Below are 24,213 nucleotides of genomic sequence, written 5' to 3'. Positions count from 1 at the left end.
GGAGTGGAGGCAGCCGGTTCTACGACGTCGAATCTGCGTCTGCGGATGAGAAGCTACTGAAGGGAAAGGAAGAGGTCCTGGCGTCGGCACTTCCCGTACAGAAAAATCGAATATCTCGTCTGGAATCCAGGTGAGAGATGAGGACGGTGGAAGTCACTCCTGCCTTTCATACGAGGGCGCCGGCCCGAGTCCCTGTCAGCCCTGCACCGGTCGCCCAGCGCCCCTCAGCTTGGTGAGACCGCTCCGGAGCCGGTGCGGCGTTCGTCTGCTCTGTCGGCCGGGCCGCCCCTCCTGTGCCGTACCTTCGCACCTGGTCCTTGCAGTCGCGTGGCTGAACGAGCTTGCCTCGCAGCCGGGCAAAGGGCTTTGTTCGCCCGGGGAACACGTTACTGCAGACCCTTCTCCTCTTCCCCTCTGTCACCAACTTTGCGTTTTCAGTAACCACAGCTGCAGTTACAGTTTCTCAGTTAAAGATAGCTTTTTATGTGTTTTTCTTCTGTCTTGGTTCTGCGTTTTAGTCACAAGGTTTATACTGTAATTCTTGAAAGTAAGTACCCTAATGCGCTCAATCCCAGCTTGGAATAACTCAGTGTTCTGGAAATTGGTGTTCATTTTACAGCTACTACCTGTGTGTTTGGAATCCAGTGCTGAGATGAACACCAATGAAAAATGCAGGATTAAAAGTTTTCATGCTAGAAATTGTAAATTATTAACAAAGACATGTGCATTTATTTATTCATTTATTTTATGAGAATGTAATTATTGCTGTTTTCATTGCTACTGCAGGAAATGAACTCAAGAAGATGAAGCCTAATAGAGGAAAGGCCTGTGCTGGAGAGAGAGATTATGTTTACACACTCAATGCTGGAAATCAACATTTTGTGCTTACAGTTCCTCTCAAATTTCCTGTGCAAGAGAATATTAGTCATTTGCATGGGCGTCTAATGCTTCTGCACAATCTGCCATGTTTTGTAGAAAATGGTAAGAACTTTTTTTTTTTAATTCGTGTCAAATATCAATGCCCATAAATGTTTTACAAGATACTTTAAGAAACAAGTACTGAAAAAAAGTGTTGTTTTTTTTAATTAAAAACAAGAACAGCAAAACGTTTGTGAATATGGCTATCAGTACGAGCAAGTATGATGCCCAAATGAAAGCTTTTCAGAAAAAACTTTGTTTCCTACTTGATTACTGGTATTCCACTGATGTGGTTTTGTTGACGTAATGTTCTCTTCTTGTTATAAAAGACTTGAAGCAATCCCTTAATAAGTTCATAGAAGATGAAACTATAAAAGGTTATGATAGAGAAGCTGAAATGGCTCTGGAAGCTGTGAAGTCAGGAGAAGTAGACATAAACCAGCTGGCAGATACTTGGGCTAAAGCTTATAAAGAGGTAAGATTAAGGCTGAAAAATTAATATTCAGAACTTGTTTTGTGAGTGTATGTGCACGTATACTCAAATAATCATTTTTGCAAAGGTGCAAAATTGCACTGAAATTCATTTTTACTGATGAATTCTTGTAAATTTTCCCTTTTATACTGAAGTTCTTTATCAGGTTTTTCCTGAATTTATGTCATTACTGGCAAAAATTTAATTGAGCTATAAAATCAAAACAGAAAGGTAAAACAGATATTTGCAGTCAAACAGAAGTGGATGTATGGGTTACAGTGCATTAGAATCAAATCAGAAGATAATAAATTGCAAAAATATCCATGAGGACTCCAAAGAGGAGGTATGTGGTTTTCAGCTCATTTTCTGAGTTCATATGAGTATTGTACTCTTGGCTATCTGTTTTGTGTTTAAACTTCAAAAAAGAGGAATGCAGAGGAATTGGAGGAGTCCTCATGGAGAGAAAAAAGCATGACAGAAACTGCAGCTATTGTGGAAAAGTTTGAGGGCCTGACTTGTCATGGAAGAGTGAAGAATATTGTGGGAAAATGCGGGAATATGTGTCCACTATAAAGAAAATTGGCAAAAAAAAAATGACTGCCTTAATGAACATCAACAAAATGAAATTAGCCAAACATTTACAAAGGAATTTTTTTTAATTGGGGAGCATAGGAATGTGATGAAACAAGGAGTTTACCCTCTTTTTCTCTGAAGAAATGAATAGGTTAGGCAGACTATTTAAGAGCTTGTCTCTGTGCGAGGATTAGGATTATACTGTCTTTTGATATTCCTTAACTTATTATTCAATATATCAGCTACATTTATCAGATTACACTGGTATGTAAGAATATACGGAGTGTTTCAGTATAAAAGAGCTTGCTGAATTGACGTTTGGGTCATTCTTTGTTCAGTAAAAATTGCTTTTCTGAAATCATTGTTGATATCAACAATTGGTTCTCCTTTCTAATAAAAGATTTTTGTTTTCATAGCTGGTGTTTTGAACCCAATCTAAAATTCATCAAATGATGAAATATTGTACAGATATTATTTTAAGGTACTATTAAAAAAAAAAAAGTGCTAAATTTTCTTCTTTGCAATTGGTTGGTGGCTGAAAATTGATTATTCCTCTCTGTAATCCAAATGCTTCTGCTGTTGGTTGCTCTCAAAAAGAAAGTATATGGGAAAAGAGAAAATAATAGTTAAGCCAGAGTACAGATGACTCAAATTAGGAAAGACATAGTTCATGTATGTTGAAGGATATACATCAGAATGAATGTTGGTTTTGTGCCACCATTATAAGACATTTTATTTTAAATCATTTGGAACCCTTGAGGACGTATCTTTTATAATTTTTAGACAACATTAGAGTATGCAAAACCTGAAGAAAACAGCTGGGACGAAGATTTTGCAGATGTTTATCATGATCTGATACATTCTCCAGCTTCTGAGACACTGTTAAACCTGGAACACAATTATTTTGTTAGCATCTCAGAATTAATAAATGAAAGAGATGTGGAACTGAAAAAACTACAGGAAAGGTATTATTTATATTTTATTTTATTGTTATACCAAATACAGGTGTACACCACCAGTTTTATGTTTCTGTCTTTAAGCGTGTAATAAATACTTAGACTATATTACTAGGGTCAGCTATCTTCCATTCTACTTGGTCACTGAGAATTAGAAAAGGTTATCTGAGTAATGTAAGTTTTTGATGGTGTTGATTTGTTCTATAAATAAGTGCTTAGGATGCCTATTAAACGAAGTATAAGTATGTACCCTATTTTGCCTTTATTGTAATTTAAATGAGAAATTGAAAGTTCCACCAGATGAAAGAAGGAGGAATGGAACTGAATGAACTTCAATTCAGAAACTCTAGAAAGTAGTTAAGTCTGTGTGGGATCCCGACTTCCCTAAAATTGTAAAGTTGCAGATGACTGCTTTGCCCACAAGGGGGAGAATACGCACTGCAGGATGTTATAAATGCCAGATACAAGTGCTGGCAATGCTTGTGAAATACCAAAATATTCGAAACAGGTATGTTTTAGCATTGTAAGCAGCACTATTTTTGTTTTTAAGCTCCTTTTATATGATGTATACCTACTTATGTAGCTTTTCTGTTTATTTCTAATGTACCTCCAGAACAAATCTTACATATCTCTAATTCAGGGATGAAAGTCTCCAGTAATGTGTATAAGCATAATTTTTTTTTTTTAAGTTTTTATTTTTTTGTGGATTGTTAACTCTTCTTGACTATTTATATAGAAGAGAGAGCACTTAATAGCATTAATTGCATGCAGCTCAACTGTGAGTGCAGGTAATGTTCTATGTAGGTGGTTTGGAATTTGTGACCATCAACTTAATAAATAGATGTATTTATGTATTTAGATCTATTTATTTCTGAATACTAGGGTGAATATAAAAGACAAAGTGAAGCCAGGAAATTTGGAAGATGACGGAGAGATGAGGTATTTGGATGAACAGCTGATAGCAGGACTGTTCATTAGCTCCAGTGCCCATTTTTGAATACAGCAAGAGCTGGAAACTTATCTGGATATTAAAAATAAGTGTGTTTAGTCTACTTCTTGGTGATTACGTTTGCATCATTTGTGTTTGGAAGGGAACAAAGCAAAAGAAATTTTATTTCAAAACAATAGTTATGTTTGCATTATAGCATCTAGCTGGGAAATTTTACTTGTTACATATTCTGGACTGTCCAATTCATTTTTATTTGGAAAAAAAAACAAGACAAAACAGGACTTGCTTTTTAAAAACGTGATAGCTATTTTAAATTGAAAATATGTATGCTCCTAATCTGAATTTTGAGATAACTAGTTTTTTTAACTGCTTTCAGTAAAAGGAAAATTTTCTTCAGATTCTGGGACTGAGCATTTAGGCCTTTGGGGATTTTGTTTGTTCGTTTGTGAAGGCTTTTTTTTTCTTTTATGTCCAGTGACATTTCCATTATTCTTGGATAAAATAGTTGTATAAAAAGTAGCTACTATAAAATGCACTTAATTCACTGCACTGTAGTACAGTCCTCATTGGATTTCTCAAATATGTTTGTCTTATACATCCCCTGCCCTTGTGTAAAGGGTTGTTTCTGCTGGTAAGTCTTGCTGATTTTTCTGTGATCTGGTAGAACAGTAGAAAAGAAACACTATAACTGAATTTCAGCAGTTAGTTCATGTATTAGTAAAATCTGCCTAATGATAAGGATAGTAAAGTGACCCAGATATTAATATGGAGAAACTGACATATGTACAGGCAAATGTGAAATGTGTGGATTCTGATTCCAAAAAGAGCAGGTAGTTAAAGTACTACATGATATATCTTTCAGCTATGTTGAGTTTTATGTAAAGTCATAGAATGGTTTGGGTTGGAAGGGACCTTATGTATCATCTAGTTCCTCCCCCTACAGTGACCAGGTGCACCTTCCACTGGATTGGACTGCTTAAAGTCCCATCCAGCCTGACCTTGAATACTTCCATAGTGGAGACTTCCACACCTTCTCTGGGTAAACTATTCCAGAGCTTCACCGTGCTTGTAGTAAAGAATTTATTCCTTAAATCTCAATCTACACTTTTAAAACCTTTACCTCTTTTTCTGTCTCTCTCCTCCCTGTTCAAGAGTCTTTCTCCTTACTTCTTGCAGATCCTTTTAAGTACTAGCAGACTCCTATAAGGTCTCTGTAGAGTCGTCTCTTCTCGAGGCTGAAAAAAACCCCATCTCTTATAGTCTCCTTGAAGAAGGAGAGGTGCTCCACCCCTCTGATTGTTTTGTTCTAACAGGTTTGCATCCTCCTCATGCTGCAGGCTGAATGCAGTACTGCAGGTGGGATCTCATGAGAGCAGAATAGACGGAGATGATCACCTCCCTTGACCCACTAGCTACTCATCTTTTGTTGCAGCCCAGGATACAACTGGCTTTCTGGGCTGCAAGTGCATAATACCAGCTTATTTTTATTTCCACTGATACCCTCAAGTCCTTCTCCACAGGGCTGCTCTCAATACAGTCGCTCATTGCTCAGCCTGTGTTTACGTTTGGGATTGCCCTGACGCAAATGGATGACCTTGGGCCTATGATTAGCATTGATTACCTGACTGATAGAACTGATCAGTGATAGTTATCAACAACGGTGCTTGTTCCTCTGCTAGTTTATTGAAAATGTTACTTGTTATAAATCTGCATTTGCTTCCCTTTCAGACAAGGAGCAGAAATGGATAAGGTGATGCAGGAACTAGGGAAATCTCTAACAGACCAAGATGTCAATTCATTAGCAGCTCGGCATTTTGAATCTCAGCAGGTAAACTAAGTTTATAAATTATAAAACATCACGTATATAATTGCATTAAAAAGAGGACTCAAAACACTCAAATTACTGTCTTCTTGTTAGGATTTGGAGAACAAATGGACCAATGAATTAAAACAATCTACTGCTATCCAGAAGCAGGAATATCAGGAATGGGTGATAAAACTTCATCAGGACCTAAAGAATCCCAACAACAGTTCAATCAGGTATTTAATTCCCCTGTGGCTGTTCCCTCAGGCTGTGTTGAGTTCTGAGAACTATAGGTCTCTAATGCATATGGAAGTAATGCATAGGATGTCTATAATAGAGGAACTAGAAGCATGGAGTTAGAAAGATAGTTGCTTATGTATGCATATACTTAGATCTTTCCAAAAGTAATATCTCCTATTTATTTCCACAGAGCAACATACACAAAAAGTTATATCTGATAAAGCGAATTCTCACCTACAAAAAAAACTCTTGTTTTTCAGCAGACACCACCATTAGCTGTGCATTTTTGCCACTGATGAAAGAAAGTATGCATGCCACTTTTGTAAAAATGTGCACCGGGGAGGTGACACACTGCTGCTGTCACCACTGTTGAAACATAATGTGTACTGCCTCACTGTGCTAATGTCCACTGCTTAGTCTCCGTAAACATTCAGTAAGCATCGATGAATGTCAAGAGGTGCATTTTTTTCCACATGGAGGAATTCAGTGACATGCTTCATACACACTTCCATGTCAGGCACCATTTAGACTGTCCCTCTGCTGCCTTCTGTTGCATCACAACAAAACTGAACAGAATATTGGTGAGAAGGTTCAACCTCTGCTGACATACCACCTTGTTCTTCTACTCTATTCCTCTCTTTTATTTCCTGTTCTTATCATTATATTGTAACTAGGCATTAAGGTATTTTTGTTGTTCAGTCTCAAAGTATTTTACAAAGAAGACTGATAATATAAATCTAATACTGAAGTTTTCTCTTCCTGCTGGTAAGCAGATGACTTCATTGCAGCATGACAGGAAGACAGGACTTCGAATACGTAATTCATTCAAAATAGGTTTAGTATCTTGATTTCCACAGGCTGAGAAATTTTTTTATAGCATTTGTGAAATATTGTTGTCGTTGAACAGCAGTTACTATAAACTTCTCAGTAGGTTTCTTATTATTTTAGCGATGAAATTAAGGTTCAGCCCAGTCAATTGAGAGAATCTGTAGAAGGAAATGGAAGAATTTATGAAGAGCAAAGACTTTTAGAAGAAAGTTTTACTATTCACTTGGGTAAGTAAAATAAACTGACAGCAAAGCCAAAACATAATAACAGACGCTAGAGAATTATATGTGTATGTCTTATTTACAGTATTTAATTGTCAATGTATTGTATACAGATTGGGATTATTTTGTATTTGTTGTTTGCATATGTAAGAAAAGAACAGTACATCATAAACCGTACTAAATAGAGTCTAGCTATCTGAAAAATACTTAACGGAAAACATTCTGAAAGCAAATTTTTATCCACTCTGCTGAGGTGAATAGTATTAAGAAAAGTATGGTGACATCAAAGCACATAACAATTAAAAAATAAAAGTATGAGTGTTGATTCAATTCCTAGAATAATAGGTGTTTAATTTAAAAAAAAAACTATTTTTATTTTACTTTACTATTGCTTATGCATTGATGCATTGAAGATTTTTAAACTTTTTATTTTAACTGCTCTCAAATAGTTTTTATTTCTAGCTTTATCACAGGGAACAAGTCTCATTTCAGGTATAAATATGCCTTTTCTGTTACAATATTGCATTTTTACTCTATTTTTAAGATTGCTGATATGCATATAAAATTATGCATTTGGTTAAGAACTTTGTGTATTACTGGTTATGTTTCTCTTATGGGTCTTTCTCACAAAAATTAGGGGGAAATTTTGGTTCATTGCATTTTAATAACAATCCAGAGTTTCATCCTTTATTGTTTGTATTAAAATCATTTATATTCCATACAGGAGCTCAGTTGAAGACTATGCATAATTTGAGATTACTGAGGGCTGATATGCTGGATTTCTGTAAACATAAACGTAATCATCGAAATGGAGTAAAGCTTCACAGACTTCAAACTGCAATGTCTCTCTATTCAACTTCTCTCTGTGGCCTCGTTTTATTGGTAGATAACCGTATCAGTTCATATAGCGGCATCAAAAGAGGTGAGTCCTCTAATGGAGTACAACATGCCATTAAAAGTCAATGTGACTCTTGAAAGAGTTGCTGTCTTCTCTCACTAAAAGTGCAGTAAAATTAATTTGCTGGAGAACCGAGTGTTTTATGTGTGGTATTACAAAAGAGTAACAAGTGCAAAAGCAGATAGAGGACAGAGTTTTGCTGAGTAGCTTGAACTCTGATATGCTGTTAACTCCTTTATCTCTGTCCTAGGTTTTGCTTTTTAGTAAGGAGGATGTTAGAGTAGAATGATTAATGTTGATTTGCCTGCTGTAGATTGGCTAACTATCAGTAGGGTCTTCTAACTCTCTTACGTCGACTTATCATACCAAAACATATTTGCAAATACAACAATTAAATAGTTCTAAAATTGATGAATAAATGTGTTAAAATGCCATGTGCTTTAAATATTTCCAGTACCATAAGTTCCATTGAAAAGGAACAATAGGAGTAGTATTTGCCTGCTCTTGGAAAGCTTGATTAATAGCCATTTTAAGTGCACCAATAATAGGCGATGATGAATGTTTGAAAGCAAGTGAATTAAACACCTGTTTGTTCTTGTTACAATTTTGAATTGCTCAAGCATTCTGTGAACCACATTACAGACCTTCCCATCTTCTTGAAGTTTAATACCAAAAAATTTACATTTGAAATATCTTTTTACCTTTAGACAGTATTAATTGTCATTTTTCTAGCATGTCTATTCTTGAGAAAAGGAAGGAAAAAAGTAGGCTTTCATACGAACTGAAAACACTGTGGAATCAAAAAAACAGAAGAGGGAAGTGTGCCCATAAAAATACCAGATGCATATGTTCTGTATGTGATTTCCAAATTGCTTAATTCTCAAAGTGTTATTTCATGCTTGCTCTTGTTTTTACTTAGTTTTTTATTATCATTATTATTATTACTGCTTACATATTTAAATTATTAACGAACTGCAAAAATTTGTTTTGCCATAAATCTTGGGTGATCAAGAGAATATTGGCGTTTAAGTAATACCACTAAATACAAAATTAGGTACTGCAGCCTTAGCAGAGAAGAAAGCAGAAGAAAGTAAGGGGCTACCAAACAATCTATAAAATATAATGCTCAGAATGTTTTGATTTTGTTTAGATCCAAAGGAAATTTGGCAAACTTAACTTTGAGCAATTTCCATAGCTTTCACACTACCATTCTTATTAAAAATGTTGCAGAAATGAATGTTTCATGTCTCTCTCATGTCTCTATTGTTTCTCTCCTCTAATCTAGTCAAATATATTGCTTTAAATCAATAATGAACATCTGGTTATGCTAAGACCCCAAACAACTTGAGGCAGCAACTGATGCTTGCCACATTGCTTTATATGCTCTGTGTGCTAAGAGTAGTGGCTTCTGATTGAAGATCTGTAATAAACACATTTGAGAATAAACTTTCCTTTTAAACTATTAAATTATTTGTTACAAGAGGACTACTCTGAAAACATTCTCCTTACTAAAAGGCCTTTTAAGACATAAATGTACTAGGAGGTTTGAAGGTTCATGATGTGGGCAAAAATGCTATATAGAAGACCTTTAGATAGTATATTGATGCTGTTGTTTAAGTAGAGAGGTAATGGTGTGCGTACTTTACATTTCTGGGTTACAAAAGTGTAGAAAACTAAAAATGGTTTTCTGCTTCTATTTTAAACCAGAAGATCACAAATCTAGTAGCTTTTGTTTTTGATTGGCTATAATGACTCTCAAATCTCTGTGTGATTTGAAAAGGATGCTATAATGAGCTTCTTATGACACATGGAAAACTGATCTTTCACTATGTTGCTATCATTCAGCTTTTTGTTGTAAGGCGTAGGAGTTGTCTCTTCACATACTTGGTATTTATGGCACAAATCTCTTACATTAGGACTTTGTAGGGCTGCTGTAACTCAGATTTAAGTGAGTATAGCACACTCAATCAGTTGACTACAATTAACTTCAGCTTAAGTACTAGAGACTTCTTTTTTGCTGTTGTTGTTTCAGTCCTAGTGTTATTTTATTTTGATGTACCCAGAAAACAGTCTTTTTGAATATGAGCTGTTTCTTCCTTTGATTTCTTACCTTGATTTCTGGTAAATTTTGATTTATCAGAATTTAGTAAAGCATTTCAAAAATGCTTTATGTTGGAGACAATACATAAGGTATATGAAGATTTTCTTTATATCCTGCCTATTCCTGTCACAGCCTGTTCATGGGAATATATGGAGCTCCTTAGGTAATCAAGGTATATTACATACTTAGAGAGGATTAGAGCAGGTACCTCAAAAAAGGAAGCAAGTTAAAATTTTTTAGCTGAGCTTCCTGCTGATAGCTTTTTCTGGCAGTCACTAACTTGTTTGGAGAAAAGGCTAGAAATCAGGATTTATTGCTTAGATTACCATTTACAGGAGCAGTATGTTATGAACCTAATTATTAACTTAAAGTAAAAATAAAAAATAAAAAATTAACTTACAAACTTAATAAACTTTACTAAGTCTGACATCAGACTTGCTTATTGGGAAAAAGGATTTGCAGCTCTTTTCAGCTGGTGGTATTCTTTTGCTTTCAGAGAACAGCATAGTTTTGAGAACAGAAGAGGAAAGAATAGTATTTCCAAATTTCCAGATGAACTGTTTATGAATTTAATTAACAGCAGTCACTTTGCAAAACAAAATGGAATGCAGTAGTTGCTGTTGGAAGAATCTATATATGTTTTAATAAAGCATCGCAGATTGAAGGGTTGTTTTTAAAGCACAGTAAAACATATGTTGCTGCTATTATTTTTGGATTTTTTTTATAGATTTTGTTTGAACAGTAGGAGTGTTGTTTTTTGAAGTAATTCTTTTGTTTCAAAAGCTTTGTTTTTTTGTTGGTGATATTGTTTTAATCTGGTTTTATTTTTCATTTTTTATTTATCATTGTAACTAGCATTGCTTGAACATTAGAACTGAGTTATGTAACATTACCTAGCATAGCCCTGTGACATTGATTTAAATCGTTTATTTTCCTAGATTTTGCAACTGTTTGCCAAGAATGCACAGATTTTCATTTTCCTGGAATTCAAGAACAACTTGAAATTGTCCAGAAGGTTGTACTTAAGGCCAGAGCACAGCGTAGCAATAAGTCAAAAAAGCATCACGGTCAGTGACAACCAAAATTACTTTCTTTACTACTCTATAATAGTCATCAGTGGAATATTTGTTGTTATGGGCAACTTAGTTTTGCTCTTATTCTGTTACATTATCTATAAAATGTGATATTCTGGTTTATAAGTTAAGAAGTCTGTGTGGAATTTTGTCTTAGCAAACTGCATGTCCGCATGGTCCATGTGATGTCTTTGATGTCATTACATACATACCTTTAAAAAAAAAAAAGTCATTAGATTCTAATCATACTTGTAATCAGCCCCACATTGTGATCCATATGCAAAGTGTGTAGGCTCATTATGCTTTCCTCTGCAATTTAAACTGCCTATGACAGTACGGAATTTACTTTACTTAACTTTTTTCTTTCTATGTAAATGAAAAGCTTTAAAAATTGTAAAATACATGCTTTGACTTTTTCCCCTCGTCATAAATGAGTGCTAAAATTGAACAATGCATTCACTGAATTTGTATTCTCTTTAGTGCTGACTAAATCCTTATGAATGGTTTACTTTGCAGTTATACTTACAAATGGCAGAGAAATCATCTGAGTACAAATACTGCTTTAACATCATGTACATCATGATTATTTTGTTTTTTTTTTTTTTGTCAGACAACTACTTATGTGGTTAAATACACCAGTAATGTGAATAGATTCGTAAGAGTACATAGAGAAACAAGTTCTCTTAGGGACTTGCAAATTGCTGTAGTCTAAGGAAAATACTGAAAGCTGTTTTTATAGTGATGATTCATGCAAATTTCTGTTAAAATTTTATTTTTTAGTATTAGGAACAATTTTTTTTTAAAATAGATTCGTAATTAAAAAGCAATAGCAAGCTACTATGTAGTCATGGGGTTAACTTTGAGTATTATGCTTGAGAAAATTGTGTTTCTTTTCGTCTGAATAGGGTGATTGAGGAAGAAAGCTAATAATTTGTTTCAGGATTCAGTTCAGCATTTATTGAAGACAGAGCACTTCCTGTTTGTCCCCCAACTTTTTCTAACTTTATGGTGAAAATTTAAGCTAGACATCAGCTCAATACATCCTATATGCTAAAGCAGATAATACATTAATACGTGATATATTTAATGTTTGTGTTATTTATTTATATACAGGAAGCAAAGATAGTGGAATTGAAGATAAATCCAAGAATATTGAACGTAACCAGTCGAATATTTTACAAGGTGAGTTCCATTCCATTTCCCCTCTCTTCTTACAGCAAATTGTGTTTTATAGATGCGTATTTTTAGCTCTAAACTCAGAACATAAATTATAAACTAAACCTGAGTTGACCTCAATCAAAGGAGAAGGACGTTCTTGTGGCTAAGGCAGAGAACTGGGTGTCAGGACATCTGGTTTCTATTCCCAGCTTTGCTACCACAGTATATGACGTTGGGGCAAATCACTTAACTTCTCTATGCCTAAAATTTGTTTTCAGAATTTGAGGGGAAAAAAGACCATCTCTGAGGATCCTGGAAAAAGGTGAAGTTTGAATACTAGCAAATTATTTTCTTTCAGATACAGTAAAGCATTTTAGAAGGTATTTGATTTTTGATCTTTGAATTTAAGAATTCATTCCTCTAAAAAAGGAAGTAGATTTAGAATATACTGTGATTTTTAGTAAAGAAGGCTGTGGAGGAGCTTGAAGATAAATGCACAGTTGAGAGGAAAGGAGATTAATCCATGTAACCCATTGGTGAATATGAGGGCTTATTAAAATCGCTTTCATGGTTGTTTTAGATCTTGTTAGTGGATTATAAATCCACTCTGGATCCTTAACAGATAAATCCTGGTAAAATCTTGCTGCAGTCTTAGATGATCACTGCTGGGATTACTTCCTCCTTGGCTGTCAGCAGGAAGGACTATATACCCATTCTCCAGATACCCCAATGGAGAGACGGTATCTTGACTTGCCAGTGAAAATAGGTTTAAAGAAAGATGCCTATCTGTTGACTGAAACAGCAGGGCTATCACATACCTGCTTCTCTGTTGACTCCAGTTTAGTCATTTTGCTCTCCAACAGAAGGTAACATGAAGAAACCTGAATTTCACTGCCTCTCACTGCTTCTTTATCTTTGATAAATGAAAACTGATTTGAAAAATTTCCCTTAAGGTGTCTTCTCAAAACCAACTCTGTAACTCATCATCCCATTGCTGCAAATTATTTTAACTTCTAATAACCACTGATACTTTTGCATTCTAGTATGTATCATGTATGTAATATAACCAATTACCCTTTTTCCTAGACCTTTTGTATCCTTTATTTTAACCCATCCATTTTTGGTATCTCCGCCTCCCACATCTGTCTGCAATTCAGTGCTTACATAATATATTTTGAGTATTATACCTCCTCTGTGTTTGTTTTTCTGTTTCATACTATGTTTAGATCATATCCGCCTGTACTGGCACTATTACATCTTACTACACCAGGTGTCTGTGATGCTAGTGAAACATTAAAGCAGAGAATTGAGTGCTGGATGAGTGTAAAACAGCGATACTCAGTGATTTTAGACCAGTTCATTTCTTTTATTTCTCTCCTTATGTATGTGTTCTGATCTATGTTATCTACTTGTATTGGCTTTTTGTCTTGACTGGCTGACTCTACTCCTACATTGCATAATAAGTATGTTTCAGTATAGGTCACTACCATGATACACTGCCTTCTTATTTCATGTTATTCTGCAGGAGAATTCTACATCACTCGCCATTCAAATCTTTCTGAAATTCATGTTGCATTTCATCTTTGTGTGGATGATAATGTAAGATCTGGAAACATAACTGCTCGGGATCCTGCCATCATGGGACTTAGAAACATTCTCAAAGTTTGCTGCACACATGACATTACTACCATTAGTATTCCTCTCTTGCTGGTACATGATATGTCAGAAGTAAGTAAATTTGTTTTCTTTTTGGCTTCTAGAGTGCAATTGTTTGCAATTATTATTTTTTTTAAAGGCACGTTTCGTGCTGTTTGACACAGATGAGGAAGTTTATCCCAGTCTCCTGCCACATTGTTGTAATAGCAGAAGTATCTATTTGGTGACCAGAGGTAAGTAACTGAAGCAGTTGAAAGCATTTTAGTTAGCTGAACTTCTTCATTTTTAATCCCACCCCTTCTTCATCCAGCTCATTGCAAGGCTGCACAAGTATTAACGAGAGAAGTGATGGCACGTGTTTGGCAACACTTATTGCTTAAAAATTGCAAGATATAATGGTTATATCAGATCCCAGTTTTAATTGTCATCTAGGGAATCTTAAAACTAAGTTCTTAGGAACAGCAGAACTAGCAAAGATAGTTTTTTTCAGAATTTTTAATTCTGTATCCCTAAACACCATTCTTTATCACCTCAGCCCTATGCAGCAGTAACCAGATTTCACCTCTGCCCTGATTGGTCACCTCCTTCATGCCTAATCATCTATACCTTCAGTTTCCCTTATTTTCCTTTTGTGTTCCCCCTGTGTACCACCTGAGCAAGAAACAGCATACTGCAAGGCACATTGTTGATAAACATGTGCTTCATATACTGAACTTTTGTATTCTTTCCTCCGTGGGACACTAATTCATAGAACTTCTCTCTCACCTGTTTTTTCACAGTGTGTAAATTATAGTTTAATACCATTGGCAGCTTCCTTTCTCTGGTTCAAAAGATACTGGCAGGAAAGGAAATGGAGGTGGGGACAGAACTAGCAGACAGGCAGTACAGCTACATGCCACACTTCCTTATGTTTAAGGAAGTTTAGAAAAGTTAAGTTTAGAAACTTAAAGGAATGAGAAAAAAAGATAATGGTGCCATTACTGTTATCCTTGTATATGTATAATTATCATGGTTTTGGTTTTTTTGAATAATCTTACAAATGTTAAGACTGCCATTCCTTCCGTACAAGTACTTGACTCAAAGCAAGAAAAGGCTCACCTTTGGATTGTTTTCAACAGATGGAATAACTGATTTTTTTTTAACAAAATTTGAACACATAAAACTCAGATACCTTTTGCAAGATTTGTGAAAGTTCAAGCAATGCAAAAGTTAAAATATCCAATAGTGAAAATTCTAAAGGATATGCTTCTATATAAATGTTAACTGTTAGTAACATATTATTTCAGAAATATACTTCTGCATCTTTGTATTAGTGTCCTTTTCAGGGGTAGCTGCATGAGTTATTACTAGGACACAATTACTGCATTTCAGAAATGCGTAGACGTTTTTTTTCTTAATCAAGTCACCGTGTGACTCTATTCATCTTTTTCTTTATTTAATCGTTCTACTTTACCTTGCGTTATATGTATGTATTTTAAAATACAGAACACAAGACCATGTGCTCGCTGTGCTTTCACATGGTGTTCAAGTGTTATTGCTGAATGTGTGAAACTGAAGAATTATCTATTTGTGTGATGTTGGATTATTAAAAGGTTCTGGTAAAACACTTTACCTTTGATATTAAACTTTTTAAGTACTTATGGATTAGGCAGAAAGTGGCCTGTATGGTAAAGTATGTGTTAAGCCCAAACTGAACTGAGTGAACTGCGTTAGCAGCATACCCTATTACATTGCTTTCTGGATAACTGACTGAATTTGAAACTCACAAATTTGTGACTTGTTGTTGAATGAATAACAGGTCTCTGAAGGTTAACGTGAACTTGGTGCCTTCAGCAGCTCCAGTTTTGAATCTACATTTACCACCTACATTAAAAGAAAAAAAAAAAAGTTTTTGTAAAGTGGTTAACCAAGAGCACAACTGTAAAGATATTTGCCACCTTCTCTGTGACAGGCATTCATCATGAGTTTGCTTTGTGTGTTTCCAAAAGGTTTTCTTTATGGCTGGTTGAGCAGATGAGTAGTGTTTATAACATTGCAGAAATAAGGAGTGTATAACATTTCATTATTGGGACTTCATAAAAAGCTACTCTTTTTTTTTTTTGTAAGAAGAAGATAAGGTTATGATTTCTTTAATTTTTCTTATGTCTAGAATAGCAAGAAATTCAAGATTTTTTTTTTTCCTGGTCTGGTCACTTATTTTAACAAAGGAAGGAAACTGAGTTTAGTATCTGGGGAAGACAAACAAGATCAAATTTAGGACAGCAGAGGTATTAATGACTGATTATTGCAGTGAAATTAATGTAAACCGAATTGAGGAATTAAATGGTTCTAATGACAAGGCTAGAGCTGGCATAGTTCCTTGGTAGTTTCAACATGCAGGCCATTTTATGCTGCCATCAATAATAGAAACACAGAAGAAAACAGCACACGTCAGGGCTCTCAGGCAGCTATCTGTCATGCATCACATATCAGGGGATCAGGGCTAGTCACGAAAGGTAGGTCATGCTTGACCAACCTGATCTTCTCTGACCTTCACTTTTGGATGTAGTCTACATATAATTCAGTCAAGCCTTTGATACTGTCTCTCACAGCATTCATGTGGAGAAGCTGGCAGCTCATGGCTTAGACAGATATACTCTTCACTGCATAAAAAACTGGTTGGATGGCTGGGTTCAGGAATAGACTTAAATCCAGCTGTCAACAGGTCAGTACTGGGGCCAGTCCTGTTTGATATTTTTATTGATGATCTGGACAAAGGGATTGAGTGCAGCCTTAATAATTCTGCAGATGACACCAAGCTGAGAATGTTAATCTGTCTGAGGTCAGGAATGCCCTACAGGAGGATCTGGATAGAATGGCTCAGTGAGCTGAGGCCCAACTGTATGAGGTTCAACAAGACCAAGTCCTGGATCCTGCCCTTTGGTTACGACAGCCCCATGCAATCCTACAGGCTTGGGGCTGCAAAGCTGCATGCTGGAAAAGCGTCTGGGGTTGCTATTCGTCAGCTGACTGAACATGAGCCAGCAGTATGCCCAGGTGACCAAGAAGGCCAACCTGGCTTGTATCAGAAGTAGTGTTGTCATCAGGACTAGGAAGGTCATTGCCCCTTTACTCACTACTGGTTCAGCATTCAGTTTTGGGGGACCCTCACTACAAGAAGGACCCTGGACCATATCCAAAGAAGGGCAATGAAGCTGTTGAAGCCTCTGGAGCACAAGTCTTACAAGGAGAGACTGAGGGAACAGGGATTGTTCATTCTGGAATAGAAGAGGCTCAGGGAAGACCTCATCATTCTTTACGCTTGCCTGAAAGGAGGCTGTCGTGAGCTGGAGTTCGTTTTCTTCCAGGTAATTTGCAATAGGATGAGACGTAATGGTCTCATGTTACACCGTTGGGTATTTAGAAAAAATTTCTTCTCAGAAAGAGTCGTGAGGTATTGAAACAGGCTGCCCAGAGAGGTGGTGGAGTGGCTTACTAAGTATGGTTGTGATGAATTGACAATTGGACTTAATGACCTTAAAGATCTTTTTCTAACTTTAATGATTCTATAAGTTAAGACAAAAGTTGTTGTTTTTTTTCTTTTTTATTTAAGTAAAAATAAAAGGCATGTAGGCTGTGTAGCAAGTATTTGTGAACAATAATTTTTACTGTAGAGCGGATTATCGAACCCCTGGGCTGTACACAGCCCTGGACAGCTGGTAATGCAGCCCCACAAGATCATAAACTTTTAACATTACTGTGACTTCTAGTGATATTTTTAATGAGTTGATTCCATTTTTCTTGAGCACAAACTGTGTAGATGACAATGAAATATAGTGAAGAGGAAGGTGCAGTGCAGGGCTAACTCTGCTTCTTGTACCTGCTGCACAGTGTCAATTAAATTTCAGTTTAATTGAGCCAGATGTGTTACACATTACATGCACGTGTGCCACTTGGCAAATAAAGTGCAGTGATTACTAGTAATAGTATTTTGTCCTGGTTTCAGCTGAGAGAGTATGAATAGTACACCAATGTTTTGAGTGTTGCTGATTGACAGAAGCATGTCTGGGACCAGGCCAGGCTGCTTGGTGGAAGAGCTACTACTGAATTAGGCAAGGGTTTATTCCCTAGCATGTGATACCATGCAGAAGGCTATAAAGCTGTGGAGAATTGACCGGGGCCAGCTGCTGCTTGGGGATTAGCTGGATCCATTTGATGGGTAGTAACTAATTTCATTGTGGATTTATAAATATTTCTTTATATATGCATGCGTACAGAGAGATATATGTATAACTATCATCACATTTTTGTTCCTATTTTGCTTCTGTTTAGTCTTAGTAAATACTTTTTATCTCAACACAGGAGTTCTATTTTGATCCCCATTCTCTCCTCCCATTTCACTAATGGGAGCAAGGGTGGAGGGGAGTGGAATGAGGGAACAGCTGTGTGTTTAGCTGCCTTCTGTGTTAAACCACAGCTTATGTACATGTGTATGCCTGTGAAGACACATGTTCTTTGTTATTAAGTGATCATGTAAGTTTTCTTATTTAATTATTAAAATTGGGCTTGTATTATTTCATAAAATAATTTGCTATGTAAACATGATTACTGGAGAAGAAATATCCAGAATACTTGTGCAGTGCTAACAAACTTTGTAATTTTCAACATCACCAAAAGCTCACAAACATATAATTTGCAGTATGTTTTCAATAAATTGTACGGTTTGTATTTGATGAGTGTTTTTGTAATGATTGCCTAAACAGATAAAAGTCATTTTACTAATTCAGGCATGCTAAAAGCAAGTTTACAGAGGATGTGTGTAATACCTGCATTTATTCACTTTTTCTCAGAAACTATACTAAATTGTATATTAAACAGCAACTTTTTTTATGTGACAGGAGCACAATAAGTTAAATGTTTTATGATAAAATCTAAAAGAGATGAAATTACAAGAAAAAAACCTAAAAATGTCAAAATATATATTAAAAAAAATTGTTACTTCTATACATTAACTATATTACATATTTTATATGTGACTTAAGACAATTCCTTAGTTCCTTGTGTCTCAGGCAAGCCAAAAGGTTGGACAACTATGAGACAGATTATCAACGTGTGTATTAACCTTTAATTTTTTACCTCTTACAGTTTCCCACCTTGAAGTGTGTAGCTGCTCATACAGTGTGAAGGTTTTGTGTAGGTGTATTTCAAGTAAACACCTTGCTAATTCACCACATCTGAAAATTAACCAGTGAAAAAGGATCTGAAATATTTGTTCTGCAAGAAGTTTCTGGAATTTAGTGTTTTCATTACTTGGTTATGACATGGCTTTCTGCAGAAACTTAAATGTGCTCATAAATTTAAAAAAGCAGTAATCGCATGGAATGAGTCTGTTGATGCAGCTTTGCAGCATATATTTCTAATCAATGAAGTTGACCTTCTTTATTTTTACCAACAGAAGTAATGTTAATCTGATAAAGATCTTTTCATCTTAAAATGGAGTGGTGTGTGGTCTTTACAGCAAACCAAAAGCCCCAGACATTTTTTTTACTTGCTGGAATGTTATTAATGAAAGCTTATCAAAAGTGATGTTTTTTTTTATGTTTTCCTATCCTTTGTGCTGTACTGTGAATTGGTACTCACTCAATCCTTTGTTTTCACTACTGTTAATTTACATATAGAGAAAAATTCTAACAACATGCCAAAATCACGAGAACGTATTTTTTAAAGATGGATTGGAATTGAATCACTACTGTGTCATTGTCTGTTCTTGTGGCTTGCATACTGTGACGTTCTAGGTTCAACCTATTATTTCCCTGAGTGCCCACAAGATTTAGCATCTATGTTTCTCTGAAATAGTCCAAGGAATAGTGTCATATCCTGCTGCTTCAATCGGTCCTTTTTAGGCTAGGTCCTTTTATTGATTACATAATGTACTTCTGAATTGCCCTTAGAGTAACAGAACCTTTCTTTTGACATTTGTTTTTAACCCAAGCCAAAACAGTGATCAAAACTAGCAGTAAACACCTACATTGCTTGTGACAGAAAGCAAACATAGGCAGCTAAATTGTAACAAAGATCACCTATTTTTTCCGTAAAGATTAGAAATGAAAATAGTGTTGTCTGCATTGTTCTGTCTGATTCATGTGCTAACCTAAATTCATAACCTAGAAGCAACACTTTGTGATGCAAAGGTTTATGTGATTAAGACATATATAGAGAGAGATTTAGTTGGAGAGCACATCTGAACAAATTGATATTATTTATTATGGACATTATTTTATCTGAGAAGTACTTACTGTGACAGCCTTTCTGCCTCTAACTAGGAAAATTCATCTTAATATAATTCATGTTATAGTTTAAATGCATACAACACTCTTTTCCTGTAAATGGTTTCTTAACTTATATAGACTGGTGCACGTAGCCACACATTACAATAATTTATATCAGTGGGGCTTTCATTTCCTATCTTGTTGTTTAACTTGAGGTAAGAAATTGCTGTCTGATTATATCTGAAAGTGACCCATCAGATGAAGATAGCTTTTGTTTGTTTTGAAAAATCACCTTTAGGAGAGGAGGTTTTTACATGAGGTGAGTGGGTATGCCAATAAGCCTAAACCAGAATCATCAGGAATACCTGATAACCATCAGTTACTGCTGTTAAGCGGTCAGGTCAGGAGCCTGTTTTTGGCTACCTGAAGCACAAGTCTGACAGTTACAATTTTCTGATATGCATATTCATTTTCTGATACATATATATATACATTCTGATACATATATATATACATTCTGATACATATATATATACATTCTGATACATATATATATATGAACATATACATATATATATGAACATATACATATATATATATGAACATATACATATATATGAACATATACATATATATGAACACATACATATATATGAACATATACATATATATACATTCTGATATATATATATATATATATATATATATATATATATGTGCGTATATGTATATCTATGTATGATATCTATACCACATAAAACACCTGGTTAGAATTCTCTAGAACACCGAATCCTTCTTCATGGAATGTGATACTGCTCGAATACCTGATGGGAAAGTATGCTTTTATGGCAATTTATTATTTTAAAGAATTTCCTTACTGCTGTTGTTGGTTGATCCATTTGCATTGAGCCTTTTCATTATTCATTTAATTTTAGGAAATGACCATTCCATGGTGCTTGAAGAGGGCAGAACTTGTGTTCAAATGTGTCAAAGGTATGTTAGTGAATGCTTCAGCTCACTTCTAGAGTTGAATTTGGTGATAACCAGCCTTAGCTCAAGCTGTATATTTCCCACTGCTCCAAAAAAGTTGTTTCAGTAACTTATTATTTCTTAAAATACTGGTATTTTCTCTTTGAAATTATTAATTTTATTAACTACCATGTTACTCTTGGGCTATTTTAAGTATCAGGAAATAATCTCACACTTAGAATGAAGACTAAAAATATTTTGAAAATATTTTTATGAATCGCACTTAGTGGAAGAAAAACCCCTTGCTGCTTTTGGGCAATCTCTGAAGGAGGGCAGAAACTGACAGTTGTCAATGTATTTTCCAGTGTCTTTTCTATTTTAATTTCCTCAAACAGTGTAAACTCCACACGCTTTTTTTAAAGCTAGTTTATATGCTAACTCATCTCTTTGCTGGAAAGTCATCAGATTTAACATTTATTTTCTGTCTATTCCAATTGTATTATTTCTTACTGCATTCTTGTGTCCCGTGCTTAAATACTTACAGCAAGCAGTCATTTAGAGCATTTAAAGTGTTAGTAGTATAGTATTCTCTCTACTACATATTTAAAGAGCTTTGTGCTGTTGTGACCTTTAGTGATTCACAGTGAAGTATCCATGTAATCACTTTCATTACATGAGTATTTTTCCAGAAATCCTTAATTGTCAGCAATGTATTCCTGTGGACCTTACAGTTCATCAGTTATAGTTAAGAAATGCTAGCATAAAATCAAAATCTTAAGTTGAGTAATAAACACCAAGTTTTTTCTGTGTAAGTTAGTTCAGGCAGTTTTTTTTCCTGCCAGATGGCCTACGTACTTTTGACACATTTAGGCTTGCACTCATTCATATGGATCTGAACATAACTGATCTAAAGAAAAGAGTTATTTCTAAAATGAAAGCAAGCTATTGGAAGGACACATAGCAATCATGTCTGGAGAAACCTCTCACTTCTGCTAATAAACACTGTTCTGTACTGTAACTGGGTTTTTTTCGCTCTTCAAGGGTGTTCCATTTTTCTCAGCAATTCCTCATTAGATTTTCCAGTTAAATAAGGTTTCAAAGTAGACTAGCCAGGTCAGATATGAATGTTACAAATAATGACAATAGTAAAGACAGTTAAAATCCTAACTGTGTATGAAAACTTCCTAACCTCCTCATTGCTAGGTAAGAGTGTAATTAAGAGGGAAGGTTGTATAAGTAATTCATATATTATGAATATTGGATTTTAGGTTTCATGATGGAAATGGCCTCATGGGATGGAGGAATTTCTCGGACTGTACAATTCTTGGTACCACAGGTGGGTTAAACAAGTTTCAGTAGTCCCCTGGATTACGTACAAACAAGAAGTTAAATGTCAGTATACTTAGGCTTTATTTCTTTGCTGTGTCCTGTTTGTTTTTTTCTTTGTTTGTTTGAGTTTAAACTAGTCCAGTGTTGTTTTGATTCCTTGCTTACAAAATAGGAATAAAAGGGTTTTATATTTTGGGGTATCCTTTAGCATATCCTGGGAGTACTAAAAATTCAAACTGGGAAATTTGTCTTTCCAAATAGTGAATATATATAAACTTTGAAAAAGATATTATTTGCTCTTATTTTTTCTGATGAGATGAACATTGCATTATATAATGTTAGGCTTTTGTTAGTCATACTGTTGAGCATCTTGGAAAATTGCGATGAAGAGAGTTCAGTTATACTTCCACAAAGTCATTAGACTAGATGTTTGAAGTGAATTGTAATGAAGATTCCTAAATGATTTAATTTGGAGCTTAAACTCATCTTCAGGAACAGGAATCTTTCCAAGTGTGACCAACACTGAGGTGTTTTTGTTGTTTGTTGCTGGTGGTTTTCTGTGTTTTGTTTTTATTATGAAAAGTGGTGCTGAAAGTTGTCTAAAAAATCAGTGTTTTCTTCGGAAAGAAATAGCATGTATTTGTTCAGAAGTCATAAACTAAGGAACAAGAGGAAGCTCAGAGTAAATGAAGCTGTATATAATTCTGGAATTCAGGGAGCAGGAGTCCTGTATATAGCAAAGACCACTATTCTCATTCTTCTAGACAGAAGTACTTGGAACAAGAAATCTGCTGGGGACAGATATGTCACATAAATACACAAACAATATTTTGGTCAATTTTTTAATTGAATTAAATAGAATTGTAGCATGCATTATGTAAAAAATCTCTTTGGCCTTCTGAAAAATGATACTCTTAAATGTTAAAAATAAAGTTTAGAGAGATTCCGTTCTTCTAAAGGACAGCAAAAAAAAAACAAAGCTTACTGTTTTATTCTTTTTTTTTTTCTTCCCCAGACAATTTCTGAGGAATTGTTTTACCAGCTGAGTAACATGCTACCCCAAATCTTCCGAGTATCCTCTACATTAACTCTAACCTCTAAGCACTGAATTTGTGCAAAAGTAGGATGTATCCTGTTGACAGAAGAAAAGGCTGTGGAGAATCGGTACTGGAATTTCATTTCTCTGAAGCCTGATAATCCTGAATTGATATTCATTGAATTTCAAGAATAATGTTATTAGAATAAAAGATAAACTGCTACCTGTATTTGGATATTAGCATTTCATTTTTACCTCTTTCATTCTTTTTCAGCACGCATTAATATTGAATTCTTCATCTTTTTCTGAAAGACATTAAATGCAGCTAGTCTTATGGAATCTGCAGAAATAATTTTCATAGTTAGGTATTAGGAATAAGAGCTTATGGAAGAAGTGGGATCCTCTTGGCAGAACAGGTGATTCAAGGTGTTTGATTTTAAAAACACATTCTAAATTTTCTCAGTGATAGTTAAAGGAGGAAAAACTGTCAGGTATCTCCTTTGAATAATTTTGATATCATTTGTCAGAGTTGTTTTTTCAAGGTGACCACAAAATAAAGCACATTACTGCTTCATTTCAGCACTTCACCATTATAAAATAAAAGACATGAGAGAACTCTTTAACCTGTTGCATTTTCACAGAATCACAGAAACACCAAGGTTGGAAAAGACCTACAGATCATCCAGTCCAACCAATAGTTCTCACTAAACCTTATCCCTCAACACAAAATCCAAACATTCCTTGAACACCTCCAGGATCGGTGACTCCACCACCTCCCTGGGCA

General features: G+C 35.1%; 1 protein-coding gene across 5 annotated transcripts; it reads left to right on the top strand.

The window, feature by feature from the left end:
• Positions 1-23,658, top strand: C1H12orf4 (chromosome 1 C12orf4 homolog). 5 transcript variants are annotated; one of them, XM_010716383.3, is made up of 15 exons: positions 2-130; positions 787-981; positions 1,248-1,393; positions 2,747-2,928; positions 5,597-5,696; positions 5,787-5,908; positions 6,861-6,967; positions 7,686-7,883; positions 10,899-11,027; positions 12,147-12,215; positions 13,717-13,919; positions 13,987-14,080; positions 21,031-21,088; positions 22,333-22,400; positions 23,409-23,658. In XM_010716383.3, the coding sequence occupies exons 2-15, from the start codon at positions 804-806 to the stop codon at positions 23,417-23,419; spliced, it is 1,665 nt and encodes a 554-aa protein (XP_010714685.1). In that variant the 5' UTR covers positions 2-130; positions 787-803; the 3' UTR covers positions 23,420-23,658. The 5 variants fall into 5 exon arrangements, with proteins under 5 accessions (XP_010714704.1, XP_010714685.1, XP_010714709.1 ...); XM_003202567.4 differs by lacking the exon at positions 13,987-14,080 and having other exon boundaries at positions 4-130; XM_010716402.3 differs by lacking the exons at positions 21,031-21,088; positions 22,333-22,400; positions 23,409-23,658 and adding an exon at positions 16,439-17,370 and having other exon boundaries at positions 1-130.
• The last annotated feature ends 555 nt before the right edge of the window (positions 23,659-24,213 follow it).

Source organism: Meleagris gallopavo, chromosome 1, assembly GCF_000146605.3.
Source record: "Meleagris gallopavo isolate NT-WF06-2002-E0010 breed Aviagen turkey brand Nicholas breeding stock chromosome 1, Turkey_5.1, whole genome shotgun sequence".
In the NCBI taxonomy this organism is placed as follows: domain Eukaryota; kingdom Metazoa; phylum Chordata; class Aves; order Galliformes; family Phasianidae; genus Meleagris; species Meleagris gallopavo.
The sequence above is the reverse complement of the archived record's forward strand: the minus strand, read 5'-3'. Positions and strand labels throughout refer to the sequence as shown.